The 22,041-nt window shown below is 37.3% G+C and overlaps 1 protein-coding gene and 1 pseudogene across 2 annotated transcripts; one reads left to right on the forward strand and one right to left on the reverse strand.

Moving 5' to 3' along the window:
* Positions 1-3,410: 3,410 nt before the first annotated feature.
* On the forward strand, positions 3,411-18,734 carry LOC122089340. 2 transcript variants are annotated; one of them, XM_042658986.1, is made up of 4 exons: positions 3,411-3,682; positions 4,178-4,281; positions 4,843-5,486; positions 18,406-18,734. In XM_042658986.1, exons 1-4 carry the CDS (start codon positions 3,608-3,610, stop codon positions 18,543-18,545), a joined length of 963 nt encoding a protein of 320 aa, XP_042514920.1. In that variant the 5' UTR covers positions 3,411-3,607; the 3' UTR covers positions 18,546-18,734. The 2 variants fall into 2 exon arrangements, with proteins under 2 accessions (XP_042514920.1, XP_042514919.1); XM_042658985.1 differs by having other exon boundaries at positions 3,412-3,682; positions 4,175-4,281.
* Positions 14,091-15,700, reverse strand: LOC122088940 (annotated as a pseudogene).
* Positions 18,735-22,041: the final 3,307 nt, after the last annotated feature.

The raw sequence follows: 22,041 nt of genomic DNA on the forward strand, positions 1-22,041 counted from the left end.
CATCATTGACTAGTGGAAAAATAAAAAAATAACACGCAATAACATGAAATCATGCATTAAACTAAATTAATTTGTTGATAAATCACTTAACTATAAGATACACACAATTTACATATATAATGCACTCAAATACAACACATGAACAAAGATTAATCAACAAAATAAAGATGTATATTACCACTACTTAAACAGGTAGGATCACACACCTTTTATGTTGGAAATGTAAGTAAACTATATAATTAATAATTTGATTATCAAATTCTTTATGATAAAATTAGTTTTTCTTCTTAAAAAGAGTTTATCTTAAGCATTTTGCCTATCAACTTGATCAATTCTTATACAAAAATAAGGACTATGTTATAGCAAAATAATAAGCTTTATTAAATCATTTCAAATGTCATTTGTAACAACTCTCTCTCTCTCTCTCTCTCTCTCTCTCTCTCTCTCTCTCTCTCTCTCTCTCTCTCTCTCTCTCTCTCTCTCTCTCTCTCCTCTTGAGGAAACTTCAAGATACATCTAAAGATAAATTTAAAAACCCAAGGGGGTAGCGTAGTTGGTGAGCAACGAACTTGGTACGGGCCGTAAACTCGGACGTCCTAAGTTCGACTCCCACTCGACACACATTGAGCCACTCACACGGGGGTGTTTAGTGCTCTTCACTGCTTTTCAGTGAAAGTTGAATGATTCTCATTCAACCCCGGTATGACTCGGTCCATGCGGTTGTGAGGTCAGTATGGGCCTGTGGGACTAGTCAAGCCGAAAGCCTAGATACCCGTCGTTAGTAAAAAAAGAAATAAAGATAATCCAAATATACTTGATTGTTGTTTGTAAATATTAATTTAACAATAGTTTGAAGATCATTGAAAGTGGTTCAGCATCACTATCTCAAGCGCTAGTAATTAATTCATTTGGAATTATCAAGGTTGAGTGATCCTTATTTAATGGAAGTTATAATCAATTTTGATCATAAATCACATAAATCTTTTTATTTATTTATTTATTTTTATGAAAATATAATATTTGGTTGTATAGTTTATTTTAATTTGATATAAAAATTCTTAATGTATGAATTTCTGTTTTATATAAATATATTGCATAACTCATATGCAACTTCACAAGGAATTGGGAAAAACAATAATTATTTATAAAAATTATACTCATAATGGCCGTGCAAAAAATTGCCCTTAAAAGTAAACACAAAGATGAATTTTATTGGAGGTTAATTACTATCATTGAAGATCATCTATAGCGATGGTAAATAAGCATGTGCCTAATTCTTCAATATTTATGAATTTCTTAAAAACAATTTATTACCACTTCTAAGTAGTTCATTTTTTGACATTTTTAATACTATCATGAAAGAGCTACCTTTAAAGTAAAAAAAATATGTTCAATGTCCAAAATTGTGCTAATAATTCGCGACATCTTTTTTACTACCTCGAAAGTTTAATGATAGTTTTATATCAACTTTAAAACCTTGATTTCTTAAAGTGTCAATAGAAAAGAAGAGGGTTCTAAAGAAAAAAAATCTGTACAATGAAAGGTTAACGATTGCTTTTGACTGAAACAATAGATAATGCTTTATTGATCTCATTGCTAGAGAAGCAGCAAGTAGAAATAAATTTCTCACATTTGATAGGTTTGACTCCCCTTTGTTCTTTTGGATTATCTAATTAAATGACAGATTCATACGAGACCGTACTAAGATTCATGCCACAAATAAGAAATTGGGTTGCATCTATACTAATGCTATTCTATCTAATGGGCCACTTAAATGGACGCCCGTCTCTCTAACATATCCCATTTTGCTTTGGAGATCTTGAGTGTTTCACGAGCTATAAACCCAACAACAAATGATGATCATAGTATTCAATTAATTAATTTTTTAAAGTAAATTTAAATATATGATGAATGATTTATCAACATAACCTGTGATAAAATAAAAGATAAAGGCATCTCATATGAATATATCTTTTGTTGTTTTGGATGGGTCATAGAAGGCCTATGTGGGTACTACGTCGATAATTTTTTTTTTTATTTTTTTATTTTGTAGGTAAAATTGATAAATGGTTAGACAATCATATAATATGGATTACCAAATTGAAAATTGTTACTATAACATTTTATTTTAAATAATTTTAGGGTAAAAGAAAGCTAGTGACTACGCCTGGACACGTGCGGGATCATAAAGACTACGCCGTTACCTCTTATGCCCTAAAGATGCCTCTGTGCAGCCTCCCATTGGCTTGCGTAGTGTTGTAGTGGCCACGCAAGAGGGTAGTGTTCTTTTGCATATAATTTTGGGTTGAGAGTTATGTAAGAGGTGTAATGCCCTAACTCCATTAACCATTCACATCTTTGGCCAATGGACATCAAGGCTTTAAAATTCGTTGTACTTTATTAAAGAGGCTAGAAGTTATCAACTAATCTAACAATCTTTCACTCGGCGATATGGGGATTAAAGTTTATATTTTCACAGATCTCCCAAACCTCTTGGTACTTGCCGTATTCTTGGTGGAGACACCTCTATGATATCCCATGTGGATTCAGTATACTTGCCGTATTCTTGGATGTCACATTCTTCTCCCTTTGGGTACGACATCTTTGTTGTGGCCCTACACGTTATCGAGGTCCGCTCTGATACGCTTCAACCCCATTGACCCTGACATAATATTGTCTGTTAAGAATGTGGCACCCAAAAATATGTCAAGTGTATTGAACCCGCTTGGAAGGAGGATGTTGCTGGGCTAGTTGATAAGCTCTAGTTTCCCTAATATGGCATGATACATTTTTAAAAACCTTAAGACTGATAGGCCAAAGAGAATAATATTGTGCCAATGTTAATTGGACCAATGCGTCACAAGCTAAACGCACAATCTCTCTGTATGTAATATGAGACTAAAGTTTGCACACCCTTATTGATTTCCTAAACCTCTTAATACTTTCTGTCTCTTAATAGAAAAATTAATCAATCTCTAAATCGGCCCGACACACTTGTCGTATTTTTAAGTGTAACAAAAGGTAGCATGATTTCTGCATTAACATGTAGACCTATCAATAGTTATAAAATTTCCACCTTTTACGTGAAGTTGGGTTGACAAACGAACACCAAAATTTTTTACGATTACTTAATATTTAATCTCCAGCAAATAAGCATTCGAATTCTAACAAAAAAAAAAAAAAAAACATTTGAAATTTTTCAGCGTGTAAAATTTTACTCCAGAACAAAATAGAGCATATGGAAATTAAATTCTACATCACCAATATCAATGTCATTCCCAAGGTCTATTATTACAATACGATAAGATATCAACCATTGGATGCAACAATTTCATAATATACAGAAATTTAGTATTTCAAATCAGACAGTCAAAGTCATACCTCACACTAATTATGTTGTTGATGGTGTGATATTGGATCAGATCCTCTGCAGCTCGTGTCCGCATTTCTTGTGCTGTCGCTCATTGCTAGTACTGAAGTCTGAAGAAGACGCAGGCGGCTCATTGCGAGACAACCCAGGTCGTCTGGGCTTTATCGCTCGCTCTTCTTGAGAGACTCTTAAGTGGAAAAATATCCGAACTTCAGCAGGAAGACTTGAAAACTTGCAATGGGGAACGAAACCGGTATATGGGACGATTCAGCTCTCATCAATGCCTTCAATGACGCCATTTCCAAATACAAGGTCCACTCTCACTCTCTCTCCCACTCTCACTCTCACTCTCACTCTCACTCTCACTCTCAGAGAGGCAATAGAAGCAGAAATTTCATCTCTTTAATCTGTTCCTAATCGAATTGTTGAATGAAAGTTTTGATTTCTGCGATTAGGGTTTAGTTTGCTCGTGTGTTTCACTCTCTTTAAATAAAACCTTTTTTTTTTGTTGGGTGAAGGGGTTGAAGAAAAGATTAGATTATCAGTATGTGGCTAGTGGTTTATGCGTTCTACCAAAAAAAAAAAAAAAAAGTGGTTTATGGGAGAATGGGTTTTTATTTTTTTTGATTTTTTTGGATTGGTTTCGGTTACCTCTTTTTGTTTTTTGGATAGGTCATTCAGTTTAGGTTGGTTTTGGCCTAATATACAAGCTTCTTCTTCTTGGCTTCTCCCCTCTTTTTCTTCATGAACAACATATCACCCATGCTTTCTTATACACACTAACTGCAGTTTGGTTGTTTCCAGAAGATGCATAGCAAAGGATATCAGGATAATTCAGCCGAGGGAGAGAAAGAGAGAAGCGCTGCTGAAAACGTATCTGATCAAATCGATCAAAGTCATGAAGCTACTGGGTCAGTGTATTAACTTGTGCAGTTTCCCTAGCCCAATCTGCGCTACAATTCTTATCTTCTTTTGATCACATTTATTTTTATCTTAAATTTGTTTCATGTGGAACTGAACAGATAGCATCTAGGATTAGATGTGACACAATTCTTTTGGTAATGTTTTAGTAAGAGTTATATGTTCTGATTCAATTGCTCAAGACCTGAACTTTCATCTTGGTTAGTGATTGCTGGGATTAGATTTCTTTTGGTACAGATGAATGTGGGGCAAACTCATAAGATCTTCTCTTCACCATAAGAAAAGACTCCACCAGTATGGAAGCTTATATATTTAAACATATAACTGAGCCCTTCGAACCAAATGTTTCTGTTATAAATTTGCATCATGCCATTAGCCAAAATACCTGGTAGAAGTTCATGGCAGTACTTTCCTGGGATGGCATATAATTTTAGCATGCATTTCCCTTATGTATAGTTAATAGTTATGTATTTTAAGTATTCTCTCTTCATATTTCACATTATAGTGGTATTATACTAAACATTGTCTTTTGTCTTGTCTTTTGTGCGAAGACAAATAGGGGTGCTTGATATTGACAATGCTGTATTGAACACTGGATCTGATGCTGGAATAGCTAATGATCTTCCTCAAAGTCAAGAAAGTTATCATGCCAATTTACATGCTCAAGAGGAGGCTTTCATGAACATGTCAAATATTCCCTACACACAAAAGGCTCTTGATGGCTTCTCATATTCACAAGATGTGGGAGACTATGGAAAATTACTTAGCCAGTATTATGAACTTGAGGAGCAGAGGCAAAAAGTTTTACAGCAACTTCATCAGACAGGTTACTGGAATTACCAAGGCATAGTTGAAGGTTCTGGTTCTTCTGCACAGTGGGCTGCAAGTTCTACTTTTCAGGAACAACATCAAGTACCTACACACCAATACTCTCTGCCAGAGGTGCTTTCTTCTTGCTGCCATTGTGTTTGCCCTTGTTTGGTGGCTCAATGCTCTTCACTACCTTGTTGTGCTTTGGGTGGAAGTTGTGTCAGTAACATTGGCACTGATGTTAATACTGCTTCATGTAAGATGGGTCCTCAAAAGTCCTCATCTTTTGAAGATGACGGTATTGTCAAAACCAGCATGGGAGCTGCAGAAAGAGCGATTTCTTTGTCTAAGATGATGAAATCTACTGCTTCAAATATCCATGAAGGTTAGCAGATATATCTTTGGAGATGGTAATTAGTGGATGAATTTCTATTATTTGTTGATTGTTATTACAGTTTATTGGCTCTATAACGAGTATGAGAGATTTTTTACCCAAAAAAAAAAAAGTATGAGAGATTTCCATTTATATCAAAATGAAAATGTACAAGTATGAGAAGCAAAAATTAAAAAGCTTTAGAGAAGGAACTGAAGTATAATGATTTTCATGGGACAGGTGTTCTTCTAGTTCTGATCCAATTATTAATTGGATGATTCTATATTCGATCATTGATCCGCTGGATCTGGACAATCTGATCCATGTTACCATATCCGTATCTGGATCCTGCTTATCTTAGGACACTTATAATTTTAAACAGTATTTTATGATATAACTTCTATCCAAGAATATCCATCTTTGAGAAAAAAATATATTGTTCTATACTACTGAATGAATAAGTATTGTTATATTTATAGTTATTAAGTATACGTTGTATAAAAGACACCAGATAAAGATTAAATATTGTATATTATTTGTATTCATAAGTTGAGATATTTGTTTCATACCTATGATCGAACTTGGATCTTAAATGGATCAGATCCATCTTGATTCACCTCTTGTTTTACTAATAATTGGATCTGTCAATCGGACTGGATCTTAGACACTGCTGAGTTTACCTAATTCCAATACACTATAAACGGACTGGATTTGGATCAGATCTTGGTTCAGACCCATTGACAGTTCTGCAGTGAGGTAATAGAGAGCAACAGGAGCATTGCCTTTCTTCATGGCTTGTTCGAATTATTCTCTTATCTTATGAATCTATATCCATTTGTTATTATATTTTTCTTTCTAAACCTAATTTTTATTTATTTATTTATTTTTTGAAAATTTAGGAAAAAGAAACAGAAAAATGGGTGTTGATATGTTATATTTTATAAGAAGCTTCTCAGTTCACAAGGTATTTAGGAAAATAAGTTCATGAGCTTTGACTGACCGTTGGCAATTTCCAAATTTACAAACATAAACACTTCCACTATGTGGAGGGATTAGAATGAAATTTGTATGAGTAGGTAGTGTTTATCTAAACTGTGCAATGGATGGGTACATACTTTGGATGTATAATATGTTCTAAATGCCTTTGTATTGTTTAAAATACAATGCATTTAATTACTCTCTGCTCCACCCTCCCAAAAAAAAAAAAAAAAAAAGAAGAGACAAAGTGTCTACTTTACTTGAATACACAAGTAATTGTTCATACATTCAGAACTTGTTATGTTGTTTCAGTTGTACAGGCTTCTTGTATATTCTAAGACTGATCTTGATGCAATTCAAAAGAACAAGAAGGCCGACAGCAAACCAGGCCATCAAACTGGACGAAGAATAGACTAATATGTTTAATTTTGAATGCCCCATATAACCATATGGGCCATAGGCTTAATATTTTTGGGTTTTCTATTGTAGTGGGCCAATCCTATAAGTCCAAACATTAAGTATTTAAGCCCTGCATGGGATTCAGTAGTTATTTTGTATTTTGTTGTAGTTCTAGAATAGTTTCTTTTTTGAAGAAGACTGAAGTGTGAGGGATTCTCCTGACCATCCATATATAGGAGTTTTCTATTTTTCTTATTTCCATGAAGTTATAAATAAAGAGTAGGGAACCATACCGACTACCAACGGTTTGAACAATTTGTTAAGCTTATGCTTGCTGATTTCTGTGAGATTTCAGAACTCCTTTGCTATGAGATGCAATGAAACCCTTGGTGGGATGCCAAGTTGGACTGGTGAGATGTTGGTCAAGTTCTAGGTGGGAAGCCTAGTTCATAGCTGTATTATATCTTCTATCTTCTATTTGCTTTTCCTTCTCTTCCAAAGGTCATATATTTTTTCCTTTTTTCCTCTATATCTTCTTCTTTTCTTTTCCACATTGATTCCTATCATTGATAGTAGTATTCTGCCATAATTTGAACTTTGCTGCAACACTATCTTTTTGCCTTGTCTCTAGTATTCCTTTTAGTTACTATTTTTCACAACACTTGCTACCATGTTTCCATGACTTTCTAATTCCTTTCTCTAGTTTTATTTTGGTTCTAGTTACTAATTTGTAAGTTATTTACTTCTGTTCTTTAGATTCTAATGTAGTTTTTTTCCCCCTATCTACACATTCCATGTTGGTTCTCTGGTTACTAAATGATGCAGTTGGGCATTGGGTTAGTTTGGGATAATTTTGTAGTTTGAGAAGTTATATATGTCCTTTATTTTTAAAGTAGGGTGTCAATCAGGTTAGGGGAGTTGAGTTGGAGTAAAGATTTGTTTCTATTTTTAGAGTTAGATTCTTATTTCCATTTTCAGAGTAGATTCTTCTTTGTTTCAATTTCAGAATAGGAAAGTAGGGATAGTTTTAGCCTTTAGATAGCAGATTGTACCCAATGATTTAGTGGAGTTTTTGAGGATTGAATGAATGATTTGTTTGGTTGAAACCATGGCTACCGTGAGCTGCGAGTCCCCCTTACTTGATCTTCTTCTCTTCTCTTCTCTTCCCTCTCTTGTCTTCTCCTCCTTTCTATTTATTATTCTCTTCTTTAACGCTTGTGATTGATACTCTGTTCGGGGCGAAACTACAAGATTTAAAGAAAGCTTTGCTGAAGGTTTATTCCCAATCAGTTGACCTTGAGATTTGGACCGAAGGAGGCTTGTACCTAGCTGATTCAAACCCTTGACTCCTTGATGGAGGTCCGGGTTCCAAAATTGGAATCGGATCGCTTAGGGCCCACTTAATGAATAAATAGCACAATTTTTAATCAAGTATCAAAGAGAATGGCAATTCTGTAAATAAGAGGGAGCTTCTAACAAGTAATGGCAGAACTGTAATTTACTAAACCTTTAGGCCATGAAAAAGAAGGGAAAGGGGAAGGTAAAGTAAGTGAACAAAGGGGTAGGATTGGAATGAAAAAAAAAAAATAAAGAAAGTGGGAATAGAAACAAAAGAGAGGGTAATTCTGGGATTTAATAGAAATAAGGAATTAAACCTACTTGAAGAGGTGTTCTTCAACCTCACGACAGCCACACTAGAGGCGGTAGAACATAGAAACGTGAAAGGAGTGAACTCCTATAATACTTCTCGGTTTGGCCTGAAATTGCCAGCGAGAGGTCGCAGCTACAGGTCCTCCAAGATTCTAGCACCAGAAGCCCTTGGCATTCCAGAACTGAACGTGTATTGAACCTGCAACTGGCCTTGGCGATGGCGGAACTCAAATCCAGGTCTGGCTTGGATTCTCCACAGCAACAACAAGCTTTGGAGGAGCTGCTTTTGGGTTTGTGTTGCCTAGACACAAGCTACCTTCGACCCAACTGCTAGGGCCAAACGATGGGAGCTAAAGCTTTAGTGAAGCTTTCTTCTGGACCAGATGCTATCGCCCAGGACAGAGTATCCCAGAGCAGAATATGACAGTAGAAAATAACAAAGGATTAAACCAGAAGAATAAAGGGAAGGGGAAGAAGAAGAGAGAAGAGAGAGTCACGGCAGCCAAAGCTTCAGCCAAGCAAACATCCAATTTCAAATCAAAACTTCAAAGCTGTTTGTTACTAGTGTATCACATGGCTTATAAAAGAAAACTCAAAGCATCAAAATGGTAACTAATATAAAATGGAAACTAATCTAAAATTAGAAGCTAATTAATTTCAAAAGAAATTGTTTCTAAAACCAAAAGAAAATCAAATCAAAGCTAACTATCCCTAAAACCATCGCCCAACTACATCAGCTCTCCCGGTCTTAAAAGAACTCGACTCCGTTGAGTTAGGTCATTCCCCCAAGATACCCTTGTAAATAGCTCACCGATGAGGTGGCACATATTTCGAAATAGAAGATTGGAACATAACTCCAAGAGGGGGGAGAGTAGGGTGACCTGTCACTGAAGTAGGAGTCAGTCGATGACGTGGTATGTCTGATAATGTGTGTGGCCTCATCAAATACGTACGACCTCCTTGCTTCATCTTGATGGTGTTCCGTGCACCATCATAGAGGATACCAGCATGTCGCTGCCAAGGTTGCCCTAGAAGAATGTCGTAGTGCGCTAATGGGGTGACCAAACAAGTTACATGGTACTGTAATGGCCTAAATTGTAAGTGTACTCAAACAACTGCAGTGGCCTTTTCTCGAGCTGTGGGTCCAAAACCTTGTACGTGAATCTTCCTGAAGAGTTGTTTCTGTGGAAGGTTGTGTGCTCTAACAAATTCAGCAGATATGGAGTTTGCGTCTGCCCCAGTATCAACAACTGTATGAACATCAGTAGGATCGGAACTGTGTAGAAGATTACCCTTCTGTCTGAAGAGAGGAGCCTTGTCAACTAGTCTGTTTGAAAAGGATGAAAGACTAGCTGAATGAGCTTCTACATCCTCATCATCATCGTCGACAATATCTTCCTCGAGGGGATAAGGATATAAAGCATATTCATCATCATTTTTCTCAATTGATTGCTTCTCCGCTGCATTCACAGGACAAGTCCTGATGGGACACTTGTTGTAGTGACTTTTTTCGCCATAGCTATGGCATCTGATGTTCTTCACCTGATCACTGTCCTTGATGACTCTGACCTTTTCTCTTTAACTTTGCGAGCTTCAGGCTTCTTTTCCTTCATACGTGGTGGAGGTCTATAAACTAAAGAAGTCTTGAACATACTATTCCAATAGATGGACTTCTCTTTAGTTGTATTAGCATGCGCCGCTGCCACATCAATGGATCTAAAATCAGTGTTAGCCAATTCAAGTCGGATCTCAGTATTTAACCTACTGATATATCGCATCACCCATTGCTGGCCTGTTTCCTGAAGTCGGCACCTTGAAGAAAGTTTGTGGAATTTGAGGGTGTAGGTATCCACATCCTTGTTGACTTGCTACAAGTTAAGCAATTTATGAAAAATTACCTTCTCATAATTAAGAGGAACAAATTTTTCAGTCAGGATCTGCTTCATGACCTCCTAATTGGTAACGGGTCCAAGTCTTTTGACAAACCTTCCATGCAGTACATCATCCCACCATGAACATGCATACCCAATAAACTTGGTGAGGATGAGTTCACACTTTTTCTCTTCCGGAAGAGATTTATATGCAAAAATTCTATCCACTTTGGCAAGCCAATCAAGGAATTCTTCAAGTCCCTTTTCACCGCTGAACTCTGGAACCTCAACCTTGATGCCATAATCTCTATCAGAAAATTGCCAAGTAACATCCTGAGGGACAACTGGATTAAATTGCTGCCTATGAGGTGTATCGTCAATCCGTAATGTATTGGATTGAGGAGGTAGTGTAGAGGATCATTCTTCAGTTCACTTGTCAGACCTCTTCAAAAAGGCAGTAATCTTTTTCATAAACTTGTCAAACTTGGCTTCGGTCCTCTTAAGCCTAGCATCAGTATTCTGTTGATTCTCAGTTAATTCACGGTACAATTTGTGTAGCTCGGCATTGGTGATGTGACCTGTCATGGTTAGAGAAGTGTAGGAAATTTGCTCTGATACCACTTGATGGATGTCCGGGTTCCAAAATTGGAATCGGATCGCTTAGGGCCCACTTAATGAATAAATAGCAAATAGCACAATTTTAATCAAGTATCAAAGAGAATGGCAATTCTATAAATAAGAGGGAGCTTCTAACAAGTAATGGCAGAACTGTAATTTACTAAAACTTTAGGCCATGAAAAAGAAGGGAAAGGGGATGGTAACGTAAGTGAACAAAGGGGTAGAATTGGAATGAAAAAAATATAAATAAAGAAAGTGGGAATTGAAACAAAAGAGGGGGTAATTCTGGGATTTAATAGAAATAAGGAATTAAACCTACTTGAAGAGGTGTTCTTCAACCTCACGAGAGCCATACCAGAGGCAGTAGAACATAGAAACGAGAAAGGAGTGAACTCCTTTAATACTTCTCGGTTTGGCCTGAAATTTCGAGTGAGAGCTCGCAGCTACAGGTCCTCCAAGATTCTAGCACCAGAAGCCCTCGACATTTCAGAACTGAACGTGTATTGAACCTGCAACTGGGCTTGGCGATGGCGGAACTCAAATCCAGGTCTGGCTTGGATTTCTCCACAGCAACAGCAAGCTTTGGAGGAGCTACTTTTGGGTTTGTGTCGCCTAGACACAGGCTACCTTCGACCGAACTGCTAGGGCCAAACGATGGGAGCTAAAGCTTCAGCGAAGCGTTCTTCTGGACCAGATGCTATTGCCTAGAACAGAGTATCCCAGAGCGGAATATAACAGTACAAAATAAGAAAGGATTAAACCAGAAGAATAAAGGGGAGGGGAAGAAGAAGAGAGAAGAGAGAGTCATGGCAGCCAAAGCTTCAGCCAAGCAAACATCCAATTTTAAATCATAACTTCAAATCTGTCTGTTACTAGTGTATTACATGGCTTATAAAAGAAAACTCAAAGCATCAAAATGGTAACTAATTTAAAATGAAAATTAATCTAAAATTAGAAGCTAAATAATTTCAAAAGAAATTGTTTCTAAAACCAAAAGGAAATCAAATCGAAGCTAACTATCCCTAAAACCATCGCCCAACTGCATCACTCCTTAGACCTAAATCCATTCCTCCAGTGAGGGACATGACCTGCAACGGGTCTGAAACCCTAACTACCATCAGGCTCAGTTGCGGGAGTCTTCCATAGTCTCATATCTGACTTCCTGGTATGCATCTAGTAGGTGCGTGAGTTGCGAAGTTGCTCTCCAAGTTTCAGCCTGGTTGGGTGCTTGATAGTTGAGTTTCATCACCTGGAGCTGAGAGACATCCACTGCTGGTTCGATTTCTGAATTTGAGTTTTTATCAATTATTCTTGTGGGCCCATAGCAATCCCATTTTGGGGCTATTGAACCCTGGGTCCGCATCACTAAATCTATTCATTCACTTTTTATCTTGGTTTCTGTACCTCGTAGTTTCTGTTACACAGCCTTTTCTATATCTGACTCAAATTTTCCAGCAAGTTGCTATTTTAGTAATCTCCTAATATGCTCGAACCTGTGTGTTGGATCTTGTTCAAGCTTTAAAGGTTTATTTTCCTTCCCTGTTAGCCTACTTGACCAGAATTCTGGCCACATCAGACTTGTCTTTTCTCTGTTTAATTAAATCTCAATTGCTGGTTTTGGTTCCTTCTCCTTATGATTCTGGATTTACATGAGGTTTTCTAAGCTTAATTGGTGATTAGAATATGCCATTAGATCCTACTAATGATACATGAGCGTCTTGTTGGTTTGACCTATTAAGAGTTCAAATTGTAGTTCTGATCTCAATCTATAGTTCAAATGTTGTGTACTTTTAAAAAGAAAATTCTGCCATCATGTTTGCACCGGGTCATCTTTGAACTACCTCTTAGAATCCACTTTGCAGTTTAGAATCTTCTCCATGCAGCCTCTATATAATCTGAAGGATGTGTGATTGGGATCCTACCCGACTAATTTTAACACCAAACATTTAGTATGGCTTGTGTTTCTTGTGACTGAAGGGGGTAATGTAATTATTGTCAGACATGGCTAGTAGAACTGTAGAATAACCGTTTATAGATAGAAAACATATCTTTTCTTTTGAGAGTTCTGACCCTCACATTTGTGATTTTTTGTTAGGCTATATTTCCACAAGATTTGATCTCTTGGGAAAGAGGTTGAACTCTGAATGAGAAAGTGAGCATCTGAAGCAATTGAGAGGAGAGGATTTAAAGGGCTGGGATATATAATTGGGAAGCTCTAAGGCCTCTGAGTTAAAGGGGACACTAAATATCTTCATATGCATGTCATTTGATTCTTTGTCAAGGGAGTGAAAAGCTCGATGGACTCTGAGTTAAAGGGGGAATTAGTTATTTCCTATGCATGTCATTTGATTCCCTTTTAAGGGAGTGGAAGAGGATCCGGAGTGCCTCCCGATCTACCAGTTGTGCAGCACTCATGGTTTGCCTCCAACATGAAGGGGAACAATGAAGTTAGTGTGAATACTGCACAGCACTCATGATTTGCCTCCAACCCGAAGGGGAACAATGAAGTAAGTGTGAGTACGGCCCTTTGTCAAAGAGATTGTCTATTAATCTCGTGTATTTTAAGGAAGGTAAAATGTCCTGATGGCCCAGTCTAGATAAGCTTCTCTTGGTGGTCCACCTAGTTCTACCATGTGGGCAGGATGATGTGACCATCAGTGTTTTGTTTTAAAACTCAGTATCGGCATCGGTCACAGCCGAAACCGATACGATATGGATCGGTCACAGCCGAAACCGATACGATATGGATCGGTATCGGTAAGGATCGGAAATCGTACAGTTTTCCTGGATTGTTCACGGTATCAGCTAGGATCGGTCCCTTTTTTTTTTTTTTAAGATAAAATTCATTTTTTTGTACTTTGGCACAAATAGACATCACATCTACAGTCAGTCTCTCTCTTTCTCTATCTCTCTCTATTTCTCTCTGAGATCTTCCCATTTTCTTGACTATTCAAGAACACTACAACTCACGACTATGAGATGAGCAGCCAAGAGTTCTTCTGAGACATATAAGAGTTGCTCCCTAGCCCAAAACAAAAACGAACCAAATAATCACAATTCCTTCAATGCAATGCTTCAAAAATTTCCTAGTTGAGAACAATGTCTGAGCTTGCTACTACTGCTTGCTGCTATGGTTGAAGGCCTGAGTTATGTCTTCAAGGACCTGAGACCTCAACGAATTCCAAATATCTCCTCAGGAGGGTCATAGACATGCTGATTAGGAAACATCCCCTCAAAGTCTTGCTTGACTGTTTCTCAATAGTGGATGCGGCAAGAGGCCCTTCAGCAAAATCCTGAAGGGCAACTCCTCTGGTGCGTCAGGAGACTTCTTCATATCCTCATAAATATTCATGGCATCCGCAGGTGAACCATACCTCAAGAACCTCTGATAAATCAGCATACGTTTGAGAATCAGGGAATAAATCCTCCTTTCTCATGCTTTCCCATATTTGCATTGCATCATCCATCTTTTTACATTTTGCTAATGCAATTATTAAGTCCTTATATAGATAGACATCAGGCTTGTATGAGTCCTGCTTTTGAATTATCCTAAACACCTTGAGGGCCAAAGTCACCTCCTCTTGCCATTGGAGCTCGATCAATACAATCACCATATCCATCTTCAGGAGCCTCAACACATGTGACTTAATGAACTTATCCAGTTTCTCTTCATCATCTTTAAATCTTTTCAGACCCAGAACTACGAAAAGAGCTTCTTTGCCTATCAGTTTTTTGCCTCTCCAAAGTGGCGCTCTTGGTCTACCATCATGGTAACTCCTGAAATCCTATACGGGTTTGCTCGAAATGACACCTAGAGTTGGGAGCAGAGGTTTTCATGGGATTGGAACTATTTTTTTAATGGATCGGGTTGGAACGGCCGATCTGGATCGGTATCCGATACCCAGGAGATACCGATACCCGTCTCAGGATCAGTCAGGTATCGGGATCAGTCTCAGCCGATACTGATCCGATACGACCGATCCTGTCGATCCGATACCGCTACTTGATTCCATGGTGACCATTATCACCATTGGTGATTGGATGATAGGTCAGTGTCTAGATTGGTCAAGTGTTGCTACTTAGAATTTAGCCCATATCTTTTTTCCTTTGGTTAAATGTGGTTTACTATACAGACTATTAAACCCTGTGTAATTGTTTCCAGAAGATATAGGACTGATCTTTGAGGCTGAAGGGGTTCAATGGAAATTGTGTATATCACTCAGAATAATGGAGGCCAGTGAGTGCATCAGTAATAATTGACATGGTGGAGGTTTAAATAAAAAATGAGATAAAATGGGCTGTAACAGATTTGGATCTTATCGTGGTGGTCCAAATCTGATAATATCTGATGGATAAAAAAATGGTGGATCTGAATTTCTGTAGAAACACAACCCTAAAACGATGCAGAAGATAATGAAAAAACAGAACAAATAATGCACACAGACTTACGAGTTTTGGCAAGGTTGCCTACGTTCTCGGTGAGATGAGATCCTGCTTCACTATCAATGAAGAATAGGGTTACAACGCTAGTCCCTCACACCTCTCAGTATTGCTTTTATTATAGAGAAAGAAACACTTGTTATAAATATATAGCGAAAAAACCCTAATCCGAAAATTACAAAACTACCCTCAAATAAAAAATTGGAGCGGGGGGCCTCCTGCCCTGCTTGCAACCCCCATGATCCGCTAACCGGCTAGCGGGACCGCCATCCTGCCTGTTGAGGCATTGCACCAATACTCCCTGAATTAAACTGTGACGGAATACAAGACATTGTACACCAACAAATTTGAATCTGTTAGGGTGTTTGGTTGTAATTAGAGGTGATCCTGGGCAGAGTCACAATTCCAAATTTTCAACTAAAAGTGATTTATTCCTAAATTAAGCAGAATATGTGAATTAAATAAATGAACCACCTGATTCTACCCCCATATAAATTCGTTGATTCCACTTGGAATCAACATTATCGGGTTCCAATTTCTAAACCACAAGAAGCATGAAACTCTCCAGCACGACATTCCTGCAACTGGTCGTCGTTCTCCCGTGATTCCAGTGAAGAAGGAGAGCATCGTCTTCAGCGACTGCTAAGAAGGAGAGCATCGGCTCTTCCAGAACTGGTACCTCTCCCTCTCTCTCTCCCCCCTTCATTAGATGCTTACAGGTCATATGGGTAGGGTTTTCTTTTTTTGCCAAGTAGCTGAAGCTACATGGCCCTGAAATGCCGAATAGTGGCTGCAATCCCTCTCCTTCGGCGGAGCAACAGTGTCTGAGATTGCAATTAGGGTTGGGTCTGAGATTTTGTCTGAATTGGGTTGGGGTTGGGTTTTGATTGAGGGTATATTTTGAGTCAGGACAGGGGCTTGGACGGACCAAAAGCACCTAATAAAGTTGATTCCTTGTGGCAAAATGGAATTTAGGTGCTTGTTCCATCATTCCCCGATGGTCGGCCAAGATAACGGTGGTGAGAAGAGTAATAGGGTTTTTGTTTGTTTGTTTGTTTGTTTTAGATTTTGAATGTGTCTTCCCAGGACAATGTGATTTGGATGCTTTTGAAATACATTTTGCTGAAATATGTCACAAGCTCTGCCAGAGCAGTTGATAACAATCTCTGGATCTGTATTTGCAGATATGAAGTGTTATGTAGTAGTAATTTGAGACCAGTTGTTTTGTTTTCCAAGCAGGTTTAGTTCCAAAAATGGGAGACTAACTAATAGTGTCGAGCAGTTTGAAGGATATTTTATAACTTTTCAATTTTTGTTGCTTCAGAGAAGCATACTTGAAAAGAGGTTCACCCTAATGAATTCTGTTGCGGGTCCACTTGGTAATTGCCATTCTAGCAGAGGACTTAAGGTTTTCATAGTTCTGGTTTCTGGCGATGCGATGAACACCACATTTCGGCTTGATCTCCATTGTGGGTCTTGCTTGGATATCATAGGAATAGGCATATGGTAATATCCTGGGAAATGCGAAATAAAATCAGACCACAAGCCAAGATTTAACGCTTACACAACATGTACTGGCACATGTAGTTTGGTACTATTAGACATTAAGATGTACATTATACTCTGCTAATGTATCCCTCAGAAGATACCAGAGGACATGTATTCTAGACATGTTTATATTTGTGTATATATATATGACATATAACCTGTATCACATCCTTGATAGATTTCAGAACTTAGTATATATAAATGTATAGGCTAAGTATACAAATATAAGTATAGGCTATATGCCTATATGAATATTATGCAGAAGGCAGTCTCAAGGATTTCATCTTCGGTTGGGTATGAGCTTGAAAGGAGGCTTCACAAAGGTTGGGGAAGGATCGTGTGTTCCATATTCTTTTGTGTTGACTCCAAGAAGCAGTCTTTCATGAACTTCGGTTAGTGCTTCATCATCGCTCTTCCTTATTGTTTCCTAGTATCAGAGAATAAAGCCATAAATTATATTAGCGAATTTAAAGGCAAGTAAAGAACACATGTACTATAAATGGTTATGGGTTTTCTTTTTAATTGCTCCCTAAATGAACAAGTTAGAGATCAACCTGTGGTTATCCATGTTAAGTTTCCTGCAATAACCTATGAGATGAGGCGTTAAATCATAGATTTAAGTTGGTTAAATATGGTACCATTGAGCCAAAAACACTGACCTACAATAGTGGCATATTCTACAAGGAGCAGCAGTTTTTATAGATATGAATGACAATACTGAAATGGCTTATATTCTTGGGGATAAAGGTATTTGGGATATTAGTGCATGGAATGTGATTTATATATCCTTCTTTTCTCTAGTTCTTGTTATTCATCAATTCATGGTCTCTGACCTTCAACTTAGTAGAAAACTTGGTAAATATGGTTGCTTAAACAAGGAGGGGGAGAGGGGAATTTAAAATCAGCTTCTCCTAATGAGGATACCTCATTAGTAGTTTTGACCGCAGGATTATCCATGTATGTCCATTGCCGACCTGCAAAATTGATTTTACCATACAAAACTAATTAATTATCATGCGTACTTGCTTATACTAGTACAGAATAATAGAGAATTTTAGATTATAATATATTATTCATCTTTAGGTAAATATAGCCTCTAGGCACATGACATCTCTTGGACATGACCATACTTATGGATAATAGTTCTGGGTCTCTCTCCCCAAGCGGAGTCCTGACACCAACAATATTCAATGATATCTTTTGGTAAGATATTCAATGATATAATTGGTTTGCCACCCTTTAACATTCTTCATGTGGTTAATCTTTTGATGTCCCATTTTATTGGGGAATTGAAAAAAAAATATTACATTGCTGCCAAATCCCCTTCAAACTTACGTGCCTTTTTCAATAATTCTATCATAATTAGAAAAGTAGAGACACCTGCTCATGGTCCCCTAACAAGCTTTTGGTATGTTTTCTAAATTCAGGTCCATCGACATCAACAACAGGTCTATCCACAGACTATCTACAGGGATACCTCAGAGGTCAGATTAGAGGTTCTGAAGAACTAACAAGGACATTGAAGGACGTCCTTCATGTTGTAAAAAGACTTGATCTTAATAAATGAAATTGGCTGGGAGGAGAGAAGCTCGATTCAATGAATAGTTTTATGTTTAAAAAAAAAAATGTATGTTTTGTATTAATTGTCTTGAGTTTTGGAGACCATTTTACTTCCATTGGATCAGCAACGTTGTCATCAACTGGATATTTATATATGACAATGTAGATCATTATTATCGTCATGACTTTATTTTAATCTAAATCCAGGATATATCCATGATTAGGTGACTAGGTGAAGGTGAAGTTATTCCAACCTTCCTGATTGAATGACTAAGTGAAGTGCAAGACATATGGTAGAAAACCCTAAAAATGGTGGTCCATAGGCCTCAAATTATATCATAATCCATATATCCAATGGTCAAATTAGTCCATGGGGCAAGAAAAAAAAATTGTTTGAAGTTTGAACATCATCACAGGCTACGGTCTACATTTTCCCTTCAAAGGCAGAAATAAGTACATTTGAGGAGAAGATATGATTCCAATAATGTAAGATTGAGATATTGGCAAGAACAAGAGGATCTGAATGCCTTTAAGGTTGAATGACAAAAGAATGCCAATATGAATCAAGCTTTATTCCACTTGGCTTGCACGTAAAAATTAATTTTCGTGGAATACTACCAAATCTGCCAATCAGGTTTGTTGCCATGGACAACACAAATAATATGGTGAATGAGCCATTGAGCTAGAGTACAACTAAATGGATTGATTTTTTTTTTTTTCTTAAAGTTTTATACTTATGCTGTTAGTTTGATTGTGAAAAGACAGCTGTACCCTTTATTTAAGAGAGGAGAGAGACAGAGAGATAGAGACACATGAAGAATTGGCATAGGCTGCACTCCCTGACAGGGAATCACCTCCTTAAAATTAGTTTGCATTTTCATTTATATGCATTGTGTTGTCCTTAAGTTATACTTTGAAATATCCACAACTGGAGACAATATTGGACATACGATTTGAGGGGTTGTCACATTGTGTATTTTTGAAATATGACTCGAAAGTATAAATTTGAGCATTCATAAATTTGAGCATTCATATTCCATAAATTTGAGCATTCATATTGCATTCTTTGGAGAATCTAGGCCTTGATGATACCTCAAAACCTGGCACACTTTTCGAGAATCTTCGGAACTTTCATCGAGAATCTTTGAAATTCCAACAAAACTTTGACACAAAAATAAAAGCCGGACCCAATTGGGTAGGGTTTCAGCCTCAGATCGAGTGTTGGGCTAGAATATTCTTACTAGATTGACCATGATTGGACTAAGGGAATGATTTAAGAATAGGGCTAATGATTGGGTGGAGGATATGCCAAAGATGGAAAGGGGAGGCTAATGATTGGGGAATGCATGTGCTCTGCACACATTTTCTCTTTCATCATGGAAGTAAGTGGGCAATGATGGTGGTAGGTAGGGGTCACCTTTGGATTCCTTTCACATTCCTACAATGAGGAAAAATGAGAGTATTTATAGATTTTCGGACCCATCAATTGAGATTTTGACGGACCTGCAAAAAAGGATTTTTTTTTGGCTAGCCCGCCATTCCAAAATGGTCCCAGGATCTCTGGCCAAATTGGGCAAGAATACTCGTGGGCATGTGGCCAAAAGCTGACTCAAAATGAGGGAAAAAAGTGACGCATCCCCGAGATTCTTGGCTGGGCCGCAAGGAAACCAGTGGCCTGGGTCATCCCTGATTGGGGATTTGGACTTCTAATGGTGATTTTTTGGAGATCAAGTGGTCCGATTTTTGTATGCGATATATTGTTGGAATCGTCTCTCCGAATACTACTCATTGGTACAAAGTTTGAGGATCGTTGGCTCGAAAAAGTTTGGGATTCACAAAGAACTTTTGTCCGATTGCACCCTCGGGATACCTGGCAACCCTTATTCGTACCATTCGCACATCTTTTGGGAGAGTATTCGGGTTTGATTCATTAGTATAAAGCATGCTAGTATCGAGTGCCACAAAGTAGGGTCGGTGAGGATTTTGGGCTGGGTTAGGGTTTCGGGTCACTGTCGGGTTCGAGTCATCATGAAAGGCTTGAATTCTCCTCTGATGTAGAGCATGACCCTTGATCATATCTTTTTTTTTTTTTTTTTTTGGGTAGAGTACTTGGTGCCCGTTGATGTGCTAATAGTTGATGTCTAAACTGACTATATATTGGTATCCCTGATTCATAATGTATATGTGTGAATGGAGAAAATGCTTAATAAGGACTCCACTTCCCGCATAAGGAGAATATCTTGACAATTATTGGACGAAATTTCGATCTCAGTGGTAGTTTTTTAAATTATTTACAAATGTTTTTATATATTTTTAAATAATTATGTTCCAAAATGTTTATAAATGTTTTATGCCCAATCTATGATATATTGAGAATCTCTATGGTTTTTATAAAAAAAAAAAAAAATCTCTATGGTTGTTACGACGGATTAAAGTTTTTTAGGGTATTGCTTTCTATACCAATCTGTTATTCGATATTGTTAAAAGGAGGGATTTCCATAATATTCTATCATTCTAGTGTTTATTTCTTATTTTCAATTATTATTGCACTCAGTATTCATTATTGTTATTTAGTAGAAAAATAATACTAAATAGGGAAGTGGATTAGATCGACTAGTAAAACCTTATTGGGAAGACCCTATAGAGTCACACTATTAGGTTGACACAATCAACATGGGACAATAGGGATTACATTCTATATATACTTCACTAGTGGTAGGGGAGAGAGAACAACATTACCAAGTTTACGGTTCTTGGTCCACCGCAATCTTCACAAATATATCTCTCCTCTATTATTTATTCTTTCTCATCTCCCTCTTTTGTGATAGTGAGCTCGGGTTTTTGAAATCGTAACTGGAGAAGAGCATCTCCACTACATCGATCTCTCCTACCATGATGAGTAAGTTATACAATCCTTTAGAAAACTTGCGCTCGTGGGTTTTTGAGGTAATCCTATATCACTTTTTATTTATGTTTGATTAAATCTTGTATTGCATGATCAATGGCCCGAGGGTGCAAATATATACCATACTACTATTAAAAAGTACCTAATCCCTATCTTTGGTATACTTTAAAAAAAAAAAACAAAAAAGACAAAAAAGACAAAAAAGACCATCGGCCTCTACCAGAAAAAATTTCCAACGGGCCTAAAAACCCTTAGAAATGGAAGAGAAAATAATAATAATAATAAAAAAGTGGAGCAAGAAGGAGAAAGTAATTATTAAGTATTAAAAAAAAGCGATTTTTCTCAATCCTCTTTCATCGATTTTAATAGTTTTTATTGCATGATATTCCTCAGTAATTATGCCATTATTAAAAAAAAAATAATAATAATAATAATAAAACATGGAGCACAAAGAGGGGAGTAATTATTAAGTATTAAAAAGGATAAAGAAAAAATTGGCACATAATTACTCACAAGATGCCTGGTTAATCCTTTTCCTAATAGTGGGGGAGAAAGATGTTCAAAAAAAAAAAAAAAAAGCTCCTAAAATCTCTCCTTC

The sequence above is a fragment of the Macadamia integrifolia genome, chromosome 9, assembly GCF_013358625.1.
Source record: "Macadamia integrifolia cultivar HAES 741 chromosome 9, SCU_Mint_v3, whole genome shotgun sequence".
Taxonomy (NCBI): domain Eukaryota; kingdom Viridiplantae; phylum Streptophyta; class Magnoliopsida; order Proteales; family Proteaceae; genus Macadamia; species Macadamia integrifolia.

Excerpts from the sequence above, each read along its gene's own strand:
- LOC122089340 (XM_042658985.1), top strand. The coding sequence starts at position 3,608 with ATGGGGAACGAAACCGGTATATGGGACGATTCAGCTCTCATCAATGCC. Across the intron at positions 4,282-4,842 it reads CAAAGTCATGAAGCTACTGG|ACAAATAGGGGTGCTTGATA; the intron begins GTCAGTGTATTA and ends TTTTGTGCGAAG. Across the intron at positions 5,487-18,405 it reads TGCTTCAAATATCCATGAAG|GTCCATCGACATCAACAACA; the intron begins GTTAGCAGATAT and ends TTCTAAATTCAG.